General features: G+C 45.0%; 1 protein-coding gene across 4 annotated transcripts in view; it reads right to left on the reverse strand.

The window, feature by feature from the left end:
* The window catches only part of UBR4 (ubiquitin protein ligase E3 component n-recognin 4), a 131746-nt gene that overhangs the window by 45654 nt on the left and 62538 nt on the right, over window positions 1-23554 (reverse strand). The window contains exons 52-68 of one of the 4 annotated variants that reach the window (XM_055332842.1): window positions 22429-22603; window positions 21414-21551; window positions 20410-20531; window positions 19618-19729; window positions 17128-17258; window positions 16839-17016; window positions 16276-16380; window positions 14577-14714; window positions 13582-13756; window positions 8846-8942; window positions 8102-8209; window positions 7527-7643; window positions 6387-6596; window positions 3966-4115; window positions 2131-2358; window positions 1362-1440; window positions 628-873 (exon numbers count right to left, since the gene is read on the reverse strand). In XM_055332842.1, coding sequence (XP_055188817.1) covers window positions 628-873; window positions 1362-1440; window positions 2131-2358; window positions 3966-4115; window positions 6387-6596; window positions 7527-7643; window positions 8102-8209; window positions 8846-8942; window positions 13582-13756; window positions 14577-14714; window positions 16276-16380; window positions 16839-17016; window positions 17128-17258; window positions 19618-19729; window positions 20410-20531; window positions 21414-21551; window positions 22429-22603 — 2509 coding nt within the window. Of the gene's footprint in view, window positions 1-627; window positions 874-1361; window positions 1441-2130; window positions 2359-3965; window positions 4116-6386; window positions 6597-7526; window positions 7644-8101; window positions 8210-8845; window positions 8943-13581; window positions 13757-14576; window positions 14715-16275; window positions 16381-16838; window positions 17017-17127; window positions 17259-19617; window positions 19730-20409; window positions 20532-21413; window positions 21555-22428; window positions 22604-23554 lie in introns of all 4 variants that reach the window. The other 3 variants (XM_055332843.1, XM_055332841.1, XM_055332844.1) reach the window with 3 other exon arrangements.

Raw genomic sequence — 23554 nt, forward strand, 5'->3', positions numbered from 1 at the left:
AACAAAAGGCCAGCCCCATATGAGACCAGCAATAATACTGCTACCAAAAAAGCACAGGACGAAGCGCCGACACAGGCCTGGCCCTGAGCACACATACAGCTACCCTAGAGCGGGGAATCTCCATTCAGGGGTTTGCTCCCTGAAACAGCTGTCTGAAGAATTAACTGGGAGAATGTAAACTAACTGCACTGCTCTCCACCCTTAATCACCCATCCCAGGACTCCACAGACCCTGAGAAACAGTAAAACAGAAAGGCTTTTGCCTTCCTGATAGTAAGAAATCAGCCAAAACACTTCCATGTGTAGAGATTTAACAGTTTACCAGGCATGTTTAGAAGCATCATTTGAGGCTCACCACCTCTCCACAAGGCAGGTGTCCTGTATTACTTCATGGGAAAACTTGGGTTACTAAAAATGTTTAGTGCACTCTGACCTTTCTTTGGTATGGAAATCCACATGATCAAGGTGTAATTGACAATGGAACCAAAACTAGATACTGGACAGCCTCTGAGCTGTCAGGTCCTAGTAAATAGGGATAAAAGCCCTTTCCAAGGAGGACCATAAACCATGTGCTCCAAGAAATCAGAACACATTGCCCTGGTCACCAAGGTAAGAGAGTAACGTTTACCCTCTTTCTCCTTTTCCTTTTCTTCTTTCTTGCTTTTCTTTGTAGACGACTTGGACTGTGTCGTGGCCTGTCCAGAACTGGCAGCCACAGGGGCTGTGGAGGAGGAGGCACTCGAGGAGCCCGCTGAGGCTGCCAGCGCGGCAAGGACTTTGCTGCCACACAGGGCACAGGAGAGCAGCTGCAGCAGTACTGGGGACACCCCCTCATCCACCAGGAAGCTGACTTGGAGGAGGAAGTACAGGACGGCTGCAGGCAGAGGAGACAGGGCTCAGCTCAGAGACAAATGTGCTGGACAGACGTGCTGCAGGGGCCACATCAGCACATGCTGGGACTGCCCCCACCCCACCAGCTGGCGTTCTGAATCTTCTCTACCAGATGCTGCCCAGAATTCACACCTTGTACACAAATAACCTAGTAAATGTCCTGACAGCTACCTAGCCCCACTTCTTTCAATAAGACGATTCTCTAACTCCACAGGCTCCTCTTTAGCTGTAGCTCCACAACTGGAGGTCAGCTACTCCTACTCTGTGCCCCCCTAGTACCCCCAATTTTGCATCTGACCCTTATCAATCTCAAGTTTTGACTGGTCTTCTTAGCTAGGCAGAGTTTAGCTATGTGTCTTGTTCACAGCCCTATCTCTGGCATCCAGTTCAGTGCTTGGCACAGGGCAGGCTTCAACAAGTAGTTCTCAAAGGGATGAACGAATAGCCACTGAAAGGAGCTGCCCTGCTTACAATCGTCTTTGATGCAGAATTTCTGCCAGTTGACAGTTCGCTGGGCAGCAATCTCTGCACAAGCCTTCAGGTGCTCCATCTGAAAGGGAAACCAATTGCCAGAATGAGTAAGCCCACCAATTGGCCTGTGCCATACCACACCTGCTCCCTTGAGGGTGATCCTGTGCCCCAGTGAGCCACCACACAAACACCCTTTGTTTTCAGGGACCCTTCACACCACTCATTAACACAGCAGGAAAGATAGACCATGATGGGAAACTATGATCCAGTTTCCCTTTTTTTCTTTTCTTCCTACCCTCCCAGTTAACTTTTCTCTTGTTGAAAAAACAACTGTAAGGACAAAAGTTTTAGAGTATACGTGATACCAAAGATATTCTCATCTAGAGGCTCCCATGCAATATATTCAGTTCGACCCCCAAAATCCAAACATCTTCAGACACATCATTTCTTTAGTATTCAAGGACAAAAATCAGAGATTTGAAAATTCCAGGTTGATCCTATCCATAAGAGCCAGTGATACAGGAATAAGCCCAAGCTACTCCTCCTCATGATGGAACCACTACCAAGTGGAGTGGGGATGGTGAGGGGGTTATCTCAGATCTTGAAGCCAACCACACTTAATATACATGTGATGGATCCACCCTGAACTCAACTGTGGCTGCTGACATTCTCTGAGTACATAAAAGCCCTATACCAATCCATCCTATTGCCTACCTGACTCTCATCACAAGCCCTCTCCCTATCCCACCATACCCCTCACCCCTCATACCAGGCTGATGAGTGTGTCATACTGCAAGGCAGAGCCTGAGCTGGCTGTAACCACACTTGCCCGGAGGAATATCCCTTGTTCCTCCAGCAGCTTCTTGATCCCACGCACGTGGGAGTCCAGGGTGTGCAAATCCCGGAGCTGGCGATATTTTTCCTTTGACCCACAGATGAAGAGCAGAAGTTTGCGGACTTGACGGCGCACAAAGGGAGTTTGCTGGATCATCAGGTACTTGAGAAGAAAGGCAACACAAAGAATTAAGGGCTCAGGAAGTGTACCACCAGTGGCTCCCTGGGCTTTCATGAACTGTTAGTGAAAAGTGGCAAGAAACACACACCAAGCTATTTCCTCATGGCCAAGCTAGCCTCCAGTGAACTTCAGTATTCCTGACAGGGGCATGAGAAAGCTGTCAAAGAGGGAGAAACAGTAATATTCCTGCTCTCTTACTGGGAAGGTTCTGGAATCTACAGGGAAGCTAGCCTCTGCTCCAGCATACCCAGAGTGAAATGATCAGGAAAGCATACTCAGAATCTCTCTTTCAGGTTAAAGAGGTGGAGAAGAGGTTGAGTTGTTCCATCCCTATAACCTGAAATGGTCACTGCGGGTATGCTAATAGGCTATTCTTCCCAGAGTTAATCTCAAACTTGCTGTGATGGCAGCTAATCTTAAGCTCGCATCCCTCAGCTGCCTCTAACCCCACCCATCACACACTGCTCTGCAATAGCCAGTCCAGAAGTGTACTAACTATGCTTCTCTGACAGCTGGCTCCCCCTCAAGTCCTGCCAATAGGGAACAAAAACAGGCATGAGAGGGTGCAAGGAAAAATCATTAGCTCCTTCCTGTCTGCCTGCTATCCTGGCAGCAGCCCTTTGCTCTGGCAGCCTCCATCAGCTCTTTGGTGTTTAAGGACAAACCATCCACAACTGGTTCTAATCATCAGCATCTTCCCATACTTCCAGAATCAACTGCATCATGTCCTCTCAGAGCTCCTGGGATACCAGCTACAGCACCCCTCCTCAGGCCCACCAGGCCGACTCCACTTCAGACACAGGGCTTCTGATGGCTGCTGCCTACAGTTACTGTCTCTGTGTTCACTGTGGGTTTTTTTTTTGGTTTTTTTTTTTTTTTTTTGTTATTCAATGACCGTTCAACCAGTTCCCTGTGTTAAAATCTCTGTAGTTTAGTCTATTTTCTGTTTCCAGACAGAGTCCCAAATTATTAAACCCATCCCTTACCATCATGGCAAAAAAAGTTAAATACACAGAATCAGAAACTAAAGCTATAGCTTGTTTTGACATCCACCTTCCATGGTTTCACCATTCAGCACACCTGGGAAAAGACCTACACAGTGTGAGGGGTGCTACTGGGGGAAACACTTCTGCCGGTGAGGACGGAAGGAGGCCATAAAGGCTGTCAGAGCCAGGGCGCCTAGGTGGCTCAGTCAGTTAAACTTCTGCCTTTGGCTCAGGTCATGATCCTGGGTCCTGGGATCGAGCTCTGCATCAGGCTCCCTGCTCAGTGGGAAGTCTGACTCTGGCTCCTTCTGCCTCTCTCCCTAACTCATGTACATGCATGCGCTCTCAAATAAATATTTTTTTTAGAAAAAGGCTGTCACAGGGCAGCCCAGTGGCTCAGCGGTTTAGCGCCACCTTCAGCCCAGGGCGTGATCCTGGAGACCCGAGATCGAATCCCATGTCAGGCTCCCTGCATGGAGTCTGCCCCCCCCCCCCCTCCGTGTGTGTTCTCAAGAATAAATAAATAAAATCTTAAAAGAAAAAAAAAGCTGTCACAACTGATGTGTTCTTTCCTCCCCACTGCCTGGGTGGGCCTTCACTTACCTCTGAGAGAAAGTAAAACCACGAATGATCAAAGACAGGAGGCGGGATTCTAGAGTTGGTGTCGGCAATCTTCTTGATTTGGTAAGGAAGCCTCAGGACCATCTCTGTGAGAAGCTGAGTGTAGGCCTCAAACACATCAGCAGCATGACCCTGTGGGAAGAACATCTGTGTAAGAACCTGCGACGGACAATTGTCCACGGCCACAGTTTGGAAAAGGGCTGGTTTACTGCTCATTAGGCATAGCTTATATTGGAGCTGGTAAACAGTACCTTCCAAAGCTGGGGCCATCACGGCCTGACAGCTTGGTTTAAACCTAGCAAAGACAGAGGGCTCCAGGGGACACAGATCTCACTTGTCCTCAAAGTTTCAAAATTTCACACTGTGGACTTTGCACTGATTATACTCTGCTTACACGAAAATTAAACTTCTAATGGGAAAAAATGGGGAAAACAGTGGTGGTAGAGGACTTCTGACTTTGAGAGATGCATCGTCTATTCCCTAGAACCAAAACCTTCTAGGATAAGAGACAATTAAACAAACCAGAACAGGGGGACCTGGGTGGCTCAGTTGGTTAAGCAACCAATTCTTGATTTGGGCTCAGATCATGATCTCAGGGTTCTGGGATGGAGCTCTGCCTCGGGCTCTGTGCTCAGAGGGGAGTCTGCTTGAAGATTCTCTCTCCCTCTTCCCGTGCCCCTCCCCTCACCTGCATGCATGACCGTACACTGCACACGCGCTCTCTCTCTCTGAAATAAATAAGTCTTTTAAAAGTAAATAAATGAATCAGGGTGGCTAGGATCACTTAAGTAGCAGTTGTCCGGCAGGCTGCATGGTTCTGGAAAGAGCCTGCAAGAGTTTGGGGCACAATGTGTCTCAAATATTGAATCGCCAGTTACTCAAGTCTTTGCCAAGCACTGGGGGTGCAAACAAGGGGAAGCTTCCACATGTGTGCACAGGGCTCTCTGGGGACCTGGGGAAAAGCCATTTTGACCCCACTTGTAGGAAGGGCATTTTGGGGAGGGTTTTCCCAGGATCCAGTGCATGAGCTGGGTCTTAAAGGACTAGCAATTAGCTTAGAGGGGAAGAAGTGATACAGAGAGAGAGAAATTCAGGAGAACAGAAAGCAAGAAGGCAGCATGCCACATCTGGGGAAAAGCACAGGCTAGGGGGCTGCGTGCTACTGGGGTGCTGTAGTAACACAGCTAGAGAAAGTAGATGGCTGGGTCCTCAAAAGAACTTTTTGACCCCAAATTCACTGAAAACCAACAAAGGGTTAAAAGAGTAGAAGGACATGATGTGATTCACATTTTACACCTGTTATATACCCTGTCTTAGTCAAACCAGTTGGGAGTGTGCAGTGAGGAGCATAGCTCGAGCCACCCCCAAATGCCAATGTGCAGAAGTGGGGGTGATGACTAAACCAGACCGGACCGGCAGGCACCTAGCACTGGGCTTTTTACTATGTCACAGCAAACGACCCCACACAGGAGACCCCATGTGGAGTCTCATTTTCCAGGTATGAACCTGAGGCACGCAAAAGCCACACGTAACTTGTCTGAGCTTCATGGCTAGAAAGTGCGAATGCCTGTTCTCAAACTCACCTGATCAGAAAGCCCATCTTCTATTTTTTTTTTTAAGATTCTATTTATTTACTCCTGAGAGACACAGAAAAAGAGACAAAGACACCAGGCAGAGGGAGGAGAAGCAATCTCCATGCAAGAAGCCTGATGTGGGACACGATCCTGGGAATCCAGGATCACTCCCTGAGCCATAGACAAATGCTCAACCGCTAAGCCACCCAGGCATCCCAGAAAACCCATCTTTCTAAACCAACTCCCTACTAAAGGGCCTCAGACACCAGCAGGGGGAGTCCCCCCCCACACACACACACAGACACGATCCACCTCTGACATTACCCCGTGCCTTCTCACCTTTTTCTTTCCTTTTTTTTTTAAAAAAAAAAAAGATTTTATTTATTTATTCATGATAGAGAGAGAGAGACAGAGAGACAGAGAGAGAGAGGCAGAGACACAAGCAGAGGGAGAAGCAGGCTCCATGCAGGGAGCCCAATGTGGGACTCGACCCCAGGTCTCCAGGATCGTGCCCTGGGCCAAAGGCAGGCGCTAAACCGCTGAGCCACCCAGGGATCCCTCTCACCTTTTTCTAATGAGCTTATTAATGTCAAAGGACAGGCCTGTCTGATTTCATTCAGTTCCACTTTACAAAGTGATAGGACTCTGAACCCCAGTAGGTTGGGAGAAGTGGTCATCCACTAAACTGCCCTGAAAGCAAAGTCCCCCAAGGCACACAGTCTGCCTCTTGCAACTCCTTGTCCTTGAATCCTTCACTGTACTCATGGAGAGTGAAGAGAATGCTCTGGAGGAAGGCAGGAGCAGTCCTCCATTCAGGGAAAGGCCTCACCTTCACATACTGGCGGAGGAAGAACGGGCTCATGTCGGGTGGGGACGAAGTTGTGTGTGGTTTCAGCAACTGGCTAGTAGCCACCGGCTCCTCATCATTCTGCTGGCTCTTCCAGTATTCTAGCAGGGATTTGAGCACATGCAGGCAGTAGTCCACGGCGCCAGAGCTCAGCAGGGCCGCTGCTGTGGCGCTGGAGATGAGGGAAGATGACTGGGGGCAACAGGGAGGGGGTCAGACCAGCTTATAAGAGAACTGGGCAAGGGTGGGGGAAGAACTGGCGCCAGCCTCAGAGCGGGCTACTGGGGGGAGTGAGTCTGTCTCCTGAGTTAGAAGTCTCTCCACTAACTCAAACACTCCCCACAAACTCTCCAATAAAGGCATGGTAAGAGCTGGTCAAACCCAGTCCCCAGCTCTACTCATCATCACACACGTGCTAGAGGCCAAGGAAACAAGGACTGGATAACCCTTCTCCCAGGAGGAGCAGGTTGTCTTCTTCCCTTACGCAATTAGAAAAGAAGCCCATTTCAAGAAAGAGAGGGAAAACTTTCCACTATAAGAACCTTTCAGCACCCCACCCTCCCCCATAGGGGCTCTCTCCCACCAAACTGGCTTCTAAAGGAGATGGGGTAAGTGATCACACGAATAAAAAAGCAGGAGAAAAGCCACTGTAAATAAAACCATTAGGAGAGCCTTGCAAATCCCAGCAAACCCCACAGCTCATAAGCTCATTAAGATTGGATGCAGTTCAGTCTCCGTTTCTACCTTCTCTGCTTTGTGTTAATCTCCTTTCCACCACACACACACTGCTTTCTCTCTGCTTTATTACCATACCTTATAGCAACACACAGTAGGGGAATCCTCTTAGCCACCCTGTGCCTTGCAGAACAGTCCCCTCCTTTCAATAATGGAACTTCCAAAAACCCTGTAACCCTTCCATTGGAGGAACTGCTGGCAAAGATCAGGGCTTGGAAGAGATTCTGAAAAAGGTGGCAGCTCTGCTCTTAAAGAGGTGACAGCTTAGAATCCTTCTCCTCTAGAGCGACAACAGCATATTCTAACTATCACCTCTGCCCTCAGCCCTAGCACCAACCAGACAATCCTCTTACCTTCCCCACCCCCCTGTGCTCAAAGTGATAGTACCTCACATATAGAAGACTTGGATCCGGATTTGGTCCGGGACATGAAGACACTCAGGAGTCTCATTACTACCAGATGGACTTCATTCAAGGCACTGCGCTCATTCTTCCTGGAGACATCCTGAAGAAAGGAACATAGCCCAGGAGCCCACGCTTACTTTAAGCTTGAGGCATCCTCTTAACAAGGTTCCCTTCAGCCTATCACCACTAACTGTTCCTCACATGAAATCAGAGTCAAATGGGCGCCAATGCCTCCATGGAATACATCTGGATTACCTAGAGTTCAACACGCTTAAAAAGCTGTATTAAGATACAAACAACCAATTTACTGTTTTCAGCTTGGGGAGCTACAAAAGGTCTGTAGAGGCAGGGACTTGGTCCGTTCCTCATTTACGTCTAGATCTAACAGGAAATCTAGGCCAAAACAGGCACTGCCTACATTTTTGTTGAACCAACAGAACTGGAGCCCTTAGTGGGTGGTTACTCTGAAATGATGTGAAGTCCCTCTAAGAGAAGGATGACAAGCCATGAACCGACCTCAGTCTCTGTTTCTCACATGGCCGGGCTCACCAGTCTTACCTTTTTGTCCATGCCCAGTTCAGCAATCAGCTGGGAGAGCAGGTTGTCCAGGGCCCCCTTGTCTTTCTCATCTTCTCCATCCAGGTCTGTAGTGAGCATCAGGATGACCTGGAAGTCAAGAGAGAGGTGTAACATGAGCACCAGGACCCTAAAAACAACTCTAAAGGCAGGGGGTTCAGAAGAAATCCCAATCTTCCTGACTGCCCTGTCAACCATAACTGTAATCCATGAAAAGGTCCTAAATCCAAAGTTTAAGTGTCCAGAGTCAAAGAGTCCAATTTTGGTATATGCCATATGTAGCATCACAAAAATGTTTTGCAAAGAGTGAATTGACTAAACTACATTATAACCAACCAAGGTGGTTTGACAAGGGCAGTGTGTTATGCTCAAAAGTAAAGAATTTTCTGCCTAAGAGGAAGGCAGCTAGTAAGAGAATACTACCAGACCACATTCCAACACTGTGTTAATAAAGTCTCACTACACACTAAGAATCTCTGGGGCGGACATCTGCTCCCAACTCTGTCAATAACTAGCTGCATGACTGCAGACATCTTTTTAAATTCTCTGAACCTTGGCCTTTTCACCTAGAGAGTTAAGGGCTAGAACTTGCAATTCAAAATTGCATTCAATTACTCTATAACCTAACACCAAACAAAGCCTTACAGAGCTTCTAAAGGAGAGACGTGAGCATGCTGAAGGATGGTCCAACCATAATGTGACAGACCCAGGGGAACTGTGGGATACCTGCATGTACGGGATGGCCCGGACACCTCCAACATTTCGTAACTGGGGCAAGGTTTGCAGTAGTCTCTCCAACAGCATCAGACGGACCATGTGCAGCCTAAAAGGCCAAGGAAAATACATGAGATGTGAGCTAGTTCACAACCACTAACCAGCTGGATATAGTTCTTTCCTCCTGCCACCAAAGTAAACAAGGAGTCTACTGCTTAGGAATAATCCTACCATTAGCAACACGTTCAGAAATACCTATTTGGTATACCACCAAAACGGAGAAATCTCACTCTGTTAAAAGAAACATGCTATTCCAAAATACAACTGATGGCCCTGAAAACTTGATACAGGAAAAGTTAAAAATATTTTTCAAGCCATCAGCCCTAGTTGTTCTCAGTAGCAAAACCAAACCTTCAGTAGTACGCTCTATAGCTTTTTCCAACACATGGTGCAATTCTGCCTCCAAGCATTATCTTTTGGGATCCTTCCAACTACAAAGCCTACATCGTCCGGTTGCACAGTGACCCAACCCTTCCTTTTTTTCTTGCTTCCCGGAAGGACCAGCACTGCTTTACACCCTCTCAACTTGCCTAACTACCTTACCTACCTTTCCTTTTTCTTAGTGGAAAATTCAATTTCAACACCACCCTTTCCACACTGGACTGTGACTTCTCCCAGGTATTCAGTTGGGCACTAACTAGCCTTCTTCATCTAAAGATACACAGCTGGGCTTTTCTACTAAATGTGTGCTTCTGGATCTCTAGTGAACATACTGATTCAAGAGAGGACCAAAATGATAATTCATTAGGGTCTTGCTAACAATCTGGTTGGCAATCTCACCTAACACAGGTGAAGATTGTGCTTGCTAACAATCTGGTTGGCAATCTTACACAGATGAAGAGCTCATTTACTCAATGGCTTCACTCTCAGTCTGTTTTTGCTTCATTTAACTTTACAGGCTGTATAAAATAAACCACAATACCTACACATGCATAAAAAAGTGATTTTCATGTATTAACATATCTTAGGAGATATCCAAAATATTTTCAAAATAATAAAAGCTTGAATCAAAGTATGGGGTCTTACTTGAATGATAAAAGACCATGATTCCAAAAATAACTCAAAGGAATGAGCTAATAGTCCCTCAGAATACAGTCACACATAAAAGCTCACACACACATCTGGAGAATAAAGCAAGCTGTATGGATACCACAAACAAGAACTGCTCAGGAATGTATAAGATATAACAAAGAAGTAATAGAATAGTAGCAGTTCAAATTTAGCAGGTCAGCTTATACTTGCAGAATAAAACATAGCAAGCGATGAGGTGGATGAAAATCTTCAGATTGGCAGGATATACTTGTGAATACACATATATAAAAGAAAAAATCAACAAAATGCAAAGAATGTGGACCTGGACCAAGACATTGCCAGACTGTTGGCTTTTTAAACTCTTAGATAATACTCTTAAAAAATCTGACCCCCCCCCCAAAAAAAATCTGACAAAAAAAATTAACCTTATACCAAAAATTGCAATTTCCTTTTCTTTAGTGACTTCAAATAAAAACAAGTTAATTATATTATTTAAAACAAGTCATTCAATAATTGCTCAATTAACTTATCCCTGGGAAAAAAAGTTAACTTAAAACCACTTTAGAGACTTCTATTACTAACAGTTATCTAAAATGGTCCTTTTCTTTTCTTAAAGATTTATTTATTTGTTCATGAGAAACACAGAGAGAAACAGAGACACACATAGAGGGTGAAGCAGGCTCCCTCCCCATGGGGAGACCACTGTGGGACTTGATCCAGGGACCCCAGGATCACGACCTGAGCCAAAGGCAGATGTTCAACCGCTGAGCTACCCAGGCATCCCAAGAACATCATTTTAGAAGCAATGTTGAATCTCAAAAAACTTGAAAGGACTGAAATTACTTAGTATGTTCCCCAACCATAGTAAATTAAACTATAAATTAGTAACAAAAATAATTAGAAAATCCTCAAAAGTTTGGAAATTTAACAACATACTTCTAAATATCCCAGTGGCTGGGATCCCTGGGTGGCGCAGCAGTTTGGTGCCTGCCTTTGGCCCAGGGCGTGATCCTGGAGACCCGGGATCAAATCCCACATCGGGCTCCCAGTGCATGGAGCCTGCTTCTCTCTCTGCCTATGTCTCTGCCTCTCTCTCTCTCTGTCTGTGACTATAATTAATTAATTAATTAATATTTAAATATCCCAGTGGCTAAAGATGGAAGCTTACAACAGAATTTAGAAACATTCTGAACTGAACAGCAATAAAAATACAACACCTCAAAATATGTGGGCCCCAGCCAAAGCAGAGTTTAAAGGGAAGTGCAGAGAGAAATATTTAGCTTCAAATATGCATTTAAAATAAAAGGTTTAAAATAATCTAAGCTTCCATCTTCTTAAGCAAAAAAAAGAAAAAATTAAACCCCAAAAAATAAGGTACTATAAAAGCTTAGAAAGCACAGAAAGAAATATTAAGAATAGAAATAAAACAGAAAGCAGGCATAACACACACACAAAAATCAAAGCTAAAGGTTTTCTTTTTTTATAGATTTTACTTATTCATGACAGTCATGCAGGGAGCCTGATGTGGGACTTGATCCTGGGATTCCAGGATCACACCCTAGGCCGAAGGCAGGTGCCAAACCGCTGAGCCACCTAAAAGTTCCTTATAAAATTGGCAGCTCCAAGCAAAACTGACTTTTGAATAGAGAACAAACATGTAAGTTACCATCAGAAATGAAAAACAGATGTATCACTACAGACCCTAAAGACGTTAAAAGGATGATTTTTTAAAAAAAGGTAATGGAGGCTCCTGGGTGGCTCCATCGAATAACCATCTGATTCTTGAATTTAGCTTAGGTCATGATCTCAGGGTCTGGGATCAAGCCCTGAATTGTGCTCTGTGCTCAGCATGGAGTCTGCTTGAGATCTTTTCTCTCGCTCTGCCCCTCCCCTCCAACTTTCACATGCATGCATGCTCTCTAAAATAAATAAATCTTTAAAAAATGGTTATGAGCAACTTTATGCCAATAAAATTGATAACTTAAATAAAATGGACAAATTCCTCAAAAAGCACAACATATCAAAACTGACACAGGAAGAAGCAGAAATAATTCTGTATCATTTAAAGAATGAATCTGTAATTTTAAATGTTCCCTTAAAGAAAGTCCAGACTCAGATGACTCTGCTGCCAAATTTTTACAAGTTTATAGATGAAATAATACCAATTATCACAGAAACTCTTTTTTTCTTCTTGCTTCCAAGAGTTGCACACTTAAGCAACTGAGCCACCCAGGTGCCCCCTATATATTTTTTGATGCTCATATAGATCTTAAAAAGCTATAACTAATTAAGCACAGAGAATATTTTTAAAGAAAAAAAAAAAAAACAGGGATCCCTGGGTGGCGCAGCGGTTTGGCGCCTGCCTTTGGCCCAGGGCGCGATCCTGGTGACCCGGGATCGAATCCCACGTCAGGCTCCCGGTGCATGGAGCCTGCTTCTCCCTCTGCCTATGTCTCTGCCTCTCTATCTCTCTGTGTGTGACTATCATAAATAAGTAAAAATTTAAAAAGAAAAAAAACATTATGAGACATGGAAAAGAGAATATGACCATAAAATATCTACTTAAGTAGAATCCTTAGGAAGAAAAATGACAGAAAGTGAGGCAGAAGCAGTATCTGAGAAGATTAATAGATAAGAATTTCCTAGAATAAAAGACACTAACCCAAACATTCCAGATTCCCAAAGACCACTAAGCAGAACAAATGTAAAGAAATCCATCCTGGGGTACCTGGCTAGTTTAAACTCAAGTCATGATCTTGGGGTCCTGAGATTTATAGTCCCACATCTGGCTCCCTGCTTAGCAGGGAGTCTGCTTCTCCTTCTCCCTCTGTCCACCACCACTCGTATTCTCTCTCAAATAAATAAACAAAATTTAAAAAAGGAAGGAAGGAAGGAAGGAAGGAAGGAAGGAAGGAAGGAAGGAAGGAAGGAAGGAAGGAAGGAAGGAAGGAAGGAAGGGACTCTACCCTAACTATATCTTAAAAACAATGACAAAATAAAGATCTTATAAGCAGCAATAAGGATCCTATTTTCAAAGAAGCAATGGTTGTAATAGTAGGTGACTTCTAACTGGCAATAACAGGGGATATCATTTTCAATTTGGGAGGAGAAAAACTATCAGCACAAAACCAAATAGCCATCGAAAATATGTCCACAAAATGTTAGCTGAACGAAGACATTTCCAGACTAAGAAAACCTGTGATTTTATAAATAGTGGTCCTCCTCTAAAGGAAAATCTAAATGACACACCTCAAGAAGAAATGATCCCAGACAGAAAATCTGAACATACAAGCAATGTTGAGCACAGAAAGTGGGAAATGTGTGAGTAAATCTGAACATTGACCACATAAACAACATGAAACATTAACAAACAATCCATTGAAAGCTTCAAAAACCTTTTTGAAAAAGAATTAAAATACACAAAAATAGCTTAATTGGTATGAAGGGGCCAAGTCTTCTAAGGTCCTCTATATCTTGTAGGAAGAAGATGCAGCTGTGAGTTAACTTGAGTTTTGGGTTAAGTTCAACATACATACTGAAATGATCAGGATAACCACCAGGAGACTAGAAACACTCCACCTTCTGCAACTAATCCATCATCTTAGTCCTGAAATATTCTCCCATAGCCTCTTGACTGCAAATGGCCAAGTCCTAACCTGTTGCTTGTGTGGACATCGCCTTCCCCTTCCCCTTCTCCTTCTCCCTCGGAGCCATCTCCTTCCTGGTGTCCAGTGGTGGTGCTGATGGCGCCAGTGCTTGAGCTGACACTTCCTGGTCCAGCTGGGTGCCCCTCCACTGTGGCATCACCATAAGCACTGCTCCGGCCAGATACTAGAGGGAAATAGTTAAAAAGGTGGGAATCAAGTCCCCCAGCATGATGGAATCCAATGCACGCTCAAGTCAGTAATAGTTCAGAGATACCTGATAGCTTTAGAGAATTTTTTCTTCTGTGAGCAAAAGAGAATAAATAAGGACTTTCAAGATTCTGGCCCTACAACAGTACGCTAAAAGACTCTCAGGGTAGCCACTCATCCCTGACGGCATATAAGATCCACCTACTAGAACAATCTCTGCTGCTGCTAAATTTCCATCTCCTAACCCAGAGGAAATGTACACTGACTTGGGAATCTAGAAATTGTCGGCTACTCTTAATCCCCTCCATAAAATATTTTCACATCCAATTTTTAACCACAGACTTGTTTACAAGGTCAAACCAAAATTGCACGCTTCCTCATTCTAGAGCCCTGCCCTATCAGCAGTAGACTATGAAAATGGCCTGCTATGTTAACAGGACGACTGCCCAAAACAGCTTTCCCCAACAGAGGGGACAAAAGCCACAGTATGATGGACTTCAAGATCATACCATAACTGTTTTGGACTGCTCCTGATTCGGGATTAGCATGTCCTTGCTTTCTTTCTTCCAATAAGACACAGTTAAAAGCTCCCTATATAATGTTCAAACATTAACTATGGTGTACCTAAATTCTTTTCGCTAAACATCTGAAACTCCAGGGTTGAGGTTAAATGAATTCCAGCAGAAGTTCAGAAGCCCTCAAAGCTGCCCTTTGTTGACACCAAAGCTAGGACCCAGGCAGAGATTCCCAGAGCGTTCCACCCCTGCCAAAGGAGATCAGGCCCCCCAGTCGATTACCGCTGTGCTCGCCAGCCACCGAGTCCACGGCGCTTCCCCCACTCTCTGAGCCCACACTACCGCCGTGGTCAGCAGGGGAGGTCCGAAGGGTGGAGCCGTCAGTAGCTGCTGTGCTGCCCTCATCGTCCGAGGCTGGAGCTGAGAGAGTAACGAGAGCTGTTACAGGTAAAAACCCCTCCTGGGGGTGAGAGCATCAAACCACATAGCGCAGAGGACACAGTGCAGTTTATATATCCTGTCATCAAAGGAAAAAGGGAAAGATTTGCTTTGCTGGTTCATCACCAACAGGAACAAACACTATACACGGTGCGTAGCAAACGATACTGAGACAGAGGGAAACCCCAGTTCGCTGGGCATTTCCTTCACTGCTACACTATAGTGCAAGGAGACAGCGCAGAGATCCAACGAGAATCTGTGATACGATGGACGCTCAGGTTTCTAGCTAGAATGCCTCACGGCCACCATTGTCTAGGTGTTACTGACACCTGCTGAGATCAGAAACTACCCATTATCATTCAAAGCGCAGAACTCTGAATTTTAATGAGATTTGTTTTTGCAATCAGTTAATTTGTGCTTCTGGTAGGAAATCACTTATCATGAGCTCTGGAATCAACCTCTGTTCATTTGTTTGTTTGGTCAGGTCGTCCAGAGGGGAGCTCATGGGGAAATTTCACCCCTCCTCATCATCCTCCTCAGACGCTAAGAATGAAGCAAGGAAATCCCCCAGAGACAGCCACAGCATCCAGGATCAGGGCTGAGCTGAGACAGGAGGAAAATGCTGGATGAGATACATGGGGGAAGAAAGCCAAGACAGCCACAGAGCACAGGAGGAACACAATCGGCACACCACAACAGCCACCTCCAAGCCTGAGATGACAGCAGCTAACGAAAACTAAGAAAAGCAACACGCCATGGCAGCAGGTGAGAGGGGACAGCCAATGTCTCCCCTTTCTCTTCTACAGGGTAAAACTCCCAAGAGAAGAGAAAAAAAGGGAGAAAATGAAGAAAGAAATACAGGGGTGCAGCACTATGGAAAACTCTAAATCAACCCAGACATTCCTCAGTTGATTTTCCAGGGGATTATTCAGGTGTTCCCTCTTCCTCTATTTGGTCCAATTCTCTACTCAGGACATTTTTTTCCCTTATGAGATCAGCAAAGAGATGGAGTGTAAAAAGCAAAATGAGGTCTGAAGAATTCCTATGCATTTTAACTCTCCATGAACCCCCCACTCCGAAGCTCACAGCCCCCTGATGGTGAGCCACGCTGACCTGGAGCAGGACTCAGCTTCTTGCAATTTCACTTTTATTTGTAAATGAAGAGAAAACAGTGAATGGTAGGAGCTCTATCTACTTCTCATTTCCCTTTTCATGTTGTCTAAAACGTTTGGACTCTGGTGCAGACCCCTGAAAGCTGTTACTGAAGCCCTACAGCCAACCACCCAGCAAGCCACTCTCTCGGCCTCTCCTTGGGGAACCAGCAGGAGCCAGGCAGCATGCAAAGTGTAAAGAAGCGGAGCCATGAGTGCCTTTGCCGAGCTGCATCACTGTGCCCTCCATACCCGTATTTCTAATGCAAAGGCAGAAGCAGGAAGTCCAGAATGGCCTGTCAAAGCAGCTGCCCGTTCCACTCTCACAGCACTGGAAACAAGGCCAGAGGGTCCTGGGGCCCTGAGCCGTGCTCCTTGCTGTGGACAGTTACCTGATGCTGTGGTGTCAGAGAGGGTTCCTGCGTCCAGAGAGGAAGAGCTGGGTGCCTGGCCGGACAGCCCCAGGCTCTGCAGGCCCAGGGCACTGCTGCTGCTGCCTGGGAAACAAGTGGAGAGTGAGCACAGCATTCCCTCCAAACCCCATCCACAGTGCTGCTTTGGTCACCTGCTGCCCTTGGGAGTCTAAACTCACCAGCGTGTGACCCTCTCTGGCCTAGAGGAAGTTAAATCAACAGCCACCGCTGTCTACCCGAGTCTGGTTACAGACAGGGTGGAAGGCTTCCTTTGGCTCAAGCAGGACACAGGCCGGAGAAACCTAACAGATTTGGAAGGAAATAATCCCAAAGACCAAACTAACAGAAATGAGATTGACACTCAGACGGCAAATCCCACCATGCCCCTCTCACTCTCCACCTGTGTCTCTGAACAGCTCTCACCCAGATCAACCTCTCCCCAAATCTGGGGACAAGCTAAGTCAGCTGGATATCAGTAACTGCCAAACTCTCTCTGCTGTGCAAGGCCACCGGGCAGCTCTGTTCCTGGCATTGCCTTCTACCTTGCTGGTCCTGCTGCAGGCTCAGGGCAATGGCTAGTTCAACCATGGTCTCGTCATCTGCATCAGGTGGGATGTCCAGCATGGGGGGGAAGCCCTCTGCACCTGCCAGCAGGGCCTCCAGGGGAGAGGGGTTGCCATTGTTGACATTTTCAGCTGTCTCCAGCACCATCGACTCAGACTGCAGAGAGAAAGCTCTGTCAGTTTCCCATGGTAAATGGCAGCTTTTTCAAGTCCACAAAAGAGAGCCGGAGGAGAATCTTCCTCCCCTTTCCTGCTGCCAGAGACTCACCACCATCTCAAAATCTCCATGGTCCACCTCACTCTGTTCCTGGCTTTCCTGACGGATGTGACCACCATTCGGAATCCCTGATGACTGCATTTTGTCGTCTGCATCATCATCGTCATCATCATCCTTGTCTCCTAAGTCAGAGAAACCCCAGTCACCTGAAGGTGCCTATTCTTTCCTCCCTCAGCATGTGGTACAGTAAGTCACAAAGCAACATAAACCCAAGCCAAGCTACCAGAGAGAGCCCTGTGCTTTAGAGGGTCATCCCAGCCTTATCCTCCCTATTCCTGGACCTGGTGGGATCTGGGAAGATGGCTCTGGCATTGACAGCTTGCCCCCTTAGGAAAACATTTTCCCAGTTGATGATGTGACAAAAACAACAAACAACAGCCCCCCTACCACCACCGAAAAAACCTTGGATTTCCAAGAGATCTCCACAGGCAGTGAAATCTAAGACCAGTATGCCCCATGAGCCCCCACCAATTCCCAGGAGACTGGGCAAGACCAAGAAAATAGTATACTGGAGATGTTTATCTGTGATGTCATGGCAGCTTGGAGTATAATTTCACTCCTGTCCAAAATAACTGGTTTAGTCGTTTTCACACTGCATAATCCTCATTAGAAGAACCAGAACTAAAATGTAAAACCAACAAATGGAAGCTAAGGCAGCCCCAGTGGCTCAGCTGTTTAGCGCCATATTCAGCCCAGGGCGAGATCCTGGAGACCCAGGATCGAGTCCCACGTCAGGCTCCCTGCATGGAGCCTGCTTCTCTCTCTGCCTGTGTCTCTGCCTCTCTCTCTCTCAGTCTGTCTCTCATCAATAAATAAAATCTTAAAAAAAAAACAAAACAAAACAAATGGAAGCTAAAGGACACCACTATAGGTCCTGTCCATGCTGGCTTCTGTGTGAAGTGAGAGGCCATCTGAGTAAGGGAGAAGTCAAGGTTAGACTCCTAATTGTCAGAAGATGGTGGAGTCCTCACCTTCTACTCATTAGGTTGTGAAAACATGTGACCATGGCCTGAACTGGAAACATTAACTCCCTGTACTCTAGCTTCCAGCCTGTACCTAACTGAAGCTTACATCAATAAGTGAGGATTATAAAGGAACATTATCTGAAGATCACCAAGTTATACACATTCGTCTAGACCTGCAACCGTACCACAAGGTAGCCACCAGCTACAGGTGGCTGCCAAGCACTTAAAATGTGGCTAGTCCAAGCAGAGATGTGGTGTTAGTGTAAGCTACCCACTAGATTCTGAAAACTACCAAAAACCATTTTCAGAAAGGAAAACTTCTCATTAATAACTTTTCATATTGACTCACATTAAAATGCTATTTTTCATATACCAGGCATATTTCTCTTTACTCTTCATAAAACGGATAATAGAAAAAAGTTAGGTATGTGACTTTTGTTAGAAGTTTCCTCTGGAGCTCAACCAAGTAACCAGAGTTACATAATAATGCTGACATTCAGACACTTCACAGAACTGCTTTTACTAAAAATGTTCAATCTTATGCCCTTGACCTGTATGCAAGTATATCAGGAGAGAAATCTCTGATGCAATTTGCTAGCAAACTGACTGTAGGTTAAGTCCACTGGGGCTACTACCCCTTAGGCAAGAAAATGGGTCCTTAATGAAGAGTTTTTTTATGCCAGGAAAAATATAGTTTTCCTGGAAAAGGGCCATTTTTTGTCTGTGGTCATGTGATTTTTGTGATTGTTCTTATTTTTGCTATAAGCTCTTAGGACACTTTCAGCCAAACAGAAGATCTTCACTTTAGCAATAATGCAAGACATGTAAGAATCTTATGATAGACATTTTCAGAACCCGGGGCACCTGGGTGGCTCAGTCAGGAGTGTTCAACTCTTGATTTTGGCTCAGGTCATGATCCCAGGGTCATAAGATCAAGCCCTACACTAGGCTCTGGGCTCAGCTAGGGAGTCTGCTTGAGATTCTCTTTCCCTCTGCCCCTCCCCGTTGCTCATGTGTACGTGTACACTCTCTCCTTAAAACAAACCTTTTTTTTTTAAAAAAAAGATTTTATTTATTTATTCATGAAAGACACAGAGAAGAGAGGCCGGCAGAGACAAAGGAAGAGGGAGAAGCAGGCTCCATGCAGGGAGCCCAATGTGGGACTCGATCCTGGGTCTCCAGGATCACGCCCTGGGCCGAAGGCAGACGCTCAACTGCTGAGCCACCCGGGCGTCCCTAAAACAAATCTTTTAATAAAAAGACATTTCCTGCCATCCTTGACTTGCTTTTACTATTATATCTTTATTTTCCTACGGCTTCAATTTATTTTCTACTTACCATACGCATTTTCATAGGACACCTTAAATTCTTTATGGAATAAGGTAGATTAAAATAATGGATATACACGAAAGTTTCCAGGACATTGGTCAAAAGGAGCAACATCTCCTAAGGCTATATTTTCCTCTCCCAGCTCCATCACATACACACACAAGCCTAAACCCAGACCTCACATTACCCATTGGAGTGTTGCTTCGAGGGGAGGAGGGCAATGTCACATGTCTCCGCTTGTTTCTGGGCCTTAGGACTCGAATTAGAGCTTGCTTACAAGAGAAGCTCACAGCAGGATCCTGAGGTCAGGGGGGGAAAAAAACCCAGCATAATTAGATTTTATATTATTCATGAAACTGTATTATAAAGATTTTCTTTCCTGGTCAGTCACTTAGATAAATGTGTAAGAGCTATCTATCTAATCTCACTTGCAACCCTGCTGACCAAGTTCAGTAGTTAATCCCATTTCCTGGCATGGCATATGTAAGACCCACTCCCTGCATCCCTCAATCTCAGTTCTTAGCAATAGATTGGCAGGTCATTTGCTCCGGAAGTCACCCTGGCTCCCAGCAAATAGATTTTGGCTTTCATCAGATAGCAGGTTCATCTTAGCTCTATGCTAAAATCAGTACTTCTAACACTAAGCTTCTATGACACAGTCACTGGAAACCGATCTTTGACTTTCATCCACAGATTTATTTAAGTAATACTAACTTAGCACTAACTATGTAGCAACTACCAGTTCATTCCCTTGGGATTTAGCACTAAACCAGAAAAACAAAATCCATCTCCATTTCAAACTTTTCTCGAGCTTGGAATGAACGAGATTATAAAGCTTTTATTGATATTCAAAACTCTTACTTTCCACGACCTTCCTTTAAGTCTATTGTATTTTGATAATTTAACAAAGTTATTTTAAAAAAATTTCCAGACACTCCCAGGCCAATACAAAATTATCTGGGGCTGGAGTAATACGTACAGGACACAGTAGCATCTGCATGTAGATCTTGGATGCTGTATTAATACAGTCCAGCTCACAGGTACAGTAGCCATGAATTATGTCTACCAGGGCATTGACAGTAGCTTCAATATGAGTCAGGCCTACAGGGGAGGAAAACATAGTAGAAAGACTTCTAGCTACTTGTGAATCTACAACAAAAGTGCAAATTCTGATCCCTACATAAAGGTCAAGCTAACAAAGAAATGACAAGTGCGCACACCCGACAAAACAGATGAAAAAAACATGCATAGAGGATGCAAGTTATCAACATTATTTATGATTTGCTTTATTAACAGACTCCTAATCTCCCAAACTGTCCTCAAAAGCCTTTCCAGATATCCTACATCACAGCAACGAGTAGTTGTCTACTCTTGGATAGTAAAAGGGCATAAAAGTATGAAGATGTGAGCAGGCTGTACTTGTTCTCCACAATCCCCAACCCTTAGGTGATAATAAACTTGCTTCTGATCTGCCTTTTAGGCTGACTGCCCAAGCAACCTGCAAACACAAATCAGCGCCGGTGCTCACTCTACTTTCCTAGATGGCTATTCAGATCCTTACCTTTCCACTTAAACTTTGGATAGTGAGAAGTCAGATGCCAGACACAGCAGTAGGTTGGAAATAAAACAATTCTCAAGGTGATGCTTCACTTTTACCTTCTGAAGTGGCTTTACCCAAGGTTTCAAAAAAACAATTACAACTACCACTGAGGATACGTGGAAACACAAAAGTGCCTCTTTATGTGAAATATTCAACCCCCCAAGAGAAGATACAGTATAAGAAAATCCCACTTCAAAAAAAAATCCCACTTCTCTGCCACACTGCTAAGCTCTTGTGTCACGGAGAATGCACTGATCTCAAAGACTTCTATTTCCTGACTATTAATTCTGGAAGAGATGGATGACGAAGCAAAAGGATAAGGGATCGACCTGTTCCAAAACAGAAATTAGATAAGGCTTCAAGTATCCCTTTGAACATGATACCTGGCAGGCAGGCAGGTGCCAAGAAGGCATTCTTGGGTTTGGATGCGTGGAGTTTCCAGAAGTGGTTCACCAGCTGGGTGATGAAACTACAGCAGTCTCCTTCCAGCTGCTTCTGGGGTTCTCTCCCCTCATCCACTCCTTCTAATAGAGCAGGAGAAAGAAAATGATTAACGATGGTAAATCTGACAGGGAATTTAATTTGTTTCAAGGTTAACTCAGGTCAAGGAAGCTTGCCTGGGGAGGGAGTTTCAAGTGGGGCCCCAATCAATATGCCAACTATCCCTAGACTCCAGCAGGCACATCTAGGAAAGAAACAGTCTGGGAAAGGAATATCACAGAAAACATTGTATGTTAGAATTAAGTAGAAAGGGGAGCATTCAGGATCTTTACAGAAGACTCAGAGATCTCAGGTCCAACTGCTCAACTTCTAAAAACTAGGGGAACATCTGAGATTTTCTGGCACAATTCCTGGATGAGAATATCAGAAGGAACCGGACGATGACAGCAAATGAGAGCATGTAAGTAACAGAACTGTAAAGGCATTGATAAGCTGTATTTGATAAAACAAAATGAGTTAGGTACCCAGCCAACGTGAGGACAGAGGAGGAAACAGAATCAAGCACTGAGAAAGGCCACTGAACATGTTAATAAAAACATTGGCAAAAAAATAGCACAAAAACAAGATCTGATCCTATTACTTTAAAGTAACCAGGGCACAAGCTTAGGTTTGCCCTGAAGATCCTAAGCGGTAGTTACTTCAGAGACGGATTATATCTGACATCCAAAGCACTAAATAAACTCAAGGATTTTCCAAGGCATAAACACTGGAAAGAGTATTTGCTTCTTAAATGGTACAATCTAAATGTCGAAAATCTTACGGTACAAAGACAAGAGTAAAACCTCTGTCTCAGAGCATGCACTCAGGTGGAAGCCAGAGACAACAAGAAGAGGGTGAGAGGGTAGAGAGGATGTATCAAGCAGATTTCAGGACCACGACCACATAGGCCAAGTTCACCTGTTTCCATCGGGGGCAGCTTGGATTCCGTAAAGTGGACAAGGTTGTTAGGGCGCATGATGGCAATGGAACGAGCTGTGATCACCAGCCTCTGGAAGACCTCGGGGTCCAAATCCTTGCCCTCTCTGCTGGATGTGTTGAGACACTGCACAGCTTTGCTCAGCAAGGCCTGATCCTGTAACAAAAGGGTCGCATAGTATGAAGCAAAAGCAAGGGCTTCATAGGATACTAAAGCCAACAGGAGAAGACAGCTGGCAGGTCATCAGGATGGCTATTTGGCTCTCAGGAGAACAGGTTAAGTACAGCCAACTACTTGGAATAAGTCTTCAGAGCAGCCCAGGACAGGTAAGCTTCATAATACACAAAACGTTAAAAGCACAAAGTTCAAAAGTCATTAAGTATCGAAGTAGAACAGGAAAATGTGGAACTGCCTGATTCTCCAGAACTGCAACAACCCAGATGGCTTTGCTCCAGAAGTGCCATTTCTCTGCAACTTCCTATCCCCCCAAAGAGACTGTTTCTAAACCTGTCTTTCCATGAGAGAACGGTTCAGCAGGTTAAACTTGCATTTTTCAAGCCTCTGGGCTGGAGGCACAAAAGTTAACCGAGGTGTCTGGGCTACTGGCTTCTTCCTTGTAGAACTGACTGGTCACCTTGACTGGTCACCTTTCCCATCTACAGTAATTGGCCTAAGTTACTGCCTTTGGCCACCACTTTCAGTTATAGGTGAGAATCCCCCACCCCTACCCCATGCCCCAATTTCCCCCTCAGAGTCTCTCCAACTATCCAGCAATTCCCTCTTAAGTGAGTACACCTAAGCAAGGGTTCACAGTTGGAGGAAGGATCTCAGTGATTCCCCTGCCCTAGTTCTTTTCCAGAGAACCCTCCCAGTCTCTTAGATCTTGCTGAACCTACTAGAGACAAAAAAAAAAAAAAAAAAAAAAAATTCAGTGTAAACCAGAGACCCATTAGATTAGTCTGCTTGGCTTCAATTTTGGGGGTAGTTGTTCACTTCTCAGGGGACACTTTAGATGCTATGGGTCTCATCTCAATGACTTCACTACATCCTCCTCACTTTCCATGTGAAGAACCAACTGGCCTGATTCCCTGTCAGTACCACAACTTG

The sequence above is a fragment of the Nyctereutes procyonoides genome, unplaced genomic scaffold (genome assembly GCF_905146905.1).
Source record: "Nyctereutes procyonoides isolate TBG_1078 unplaced genomic scaffold, NYPRO_anot_genome, whole genome shotgun sequence".
Classification (NCBI taxonomy): domain Eukaryota; kingdom Metazoa; phylum Chordata; class Mammalia; order Carnivora; family Canidae; genus Nyctereutes; species Nyctereutes procyonoides.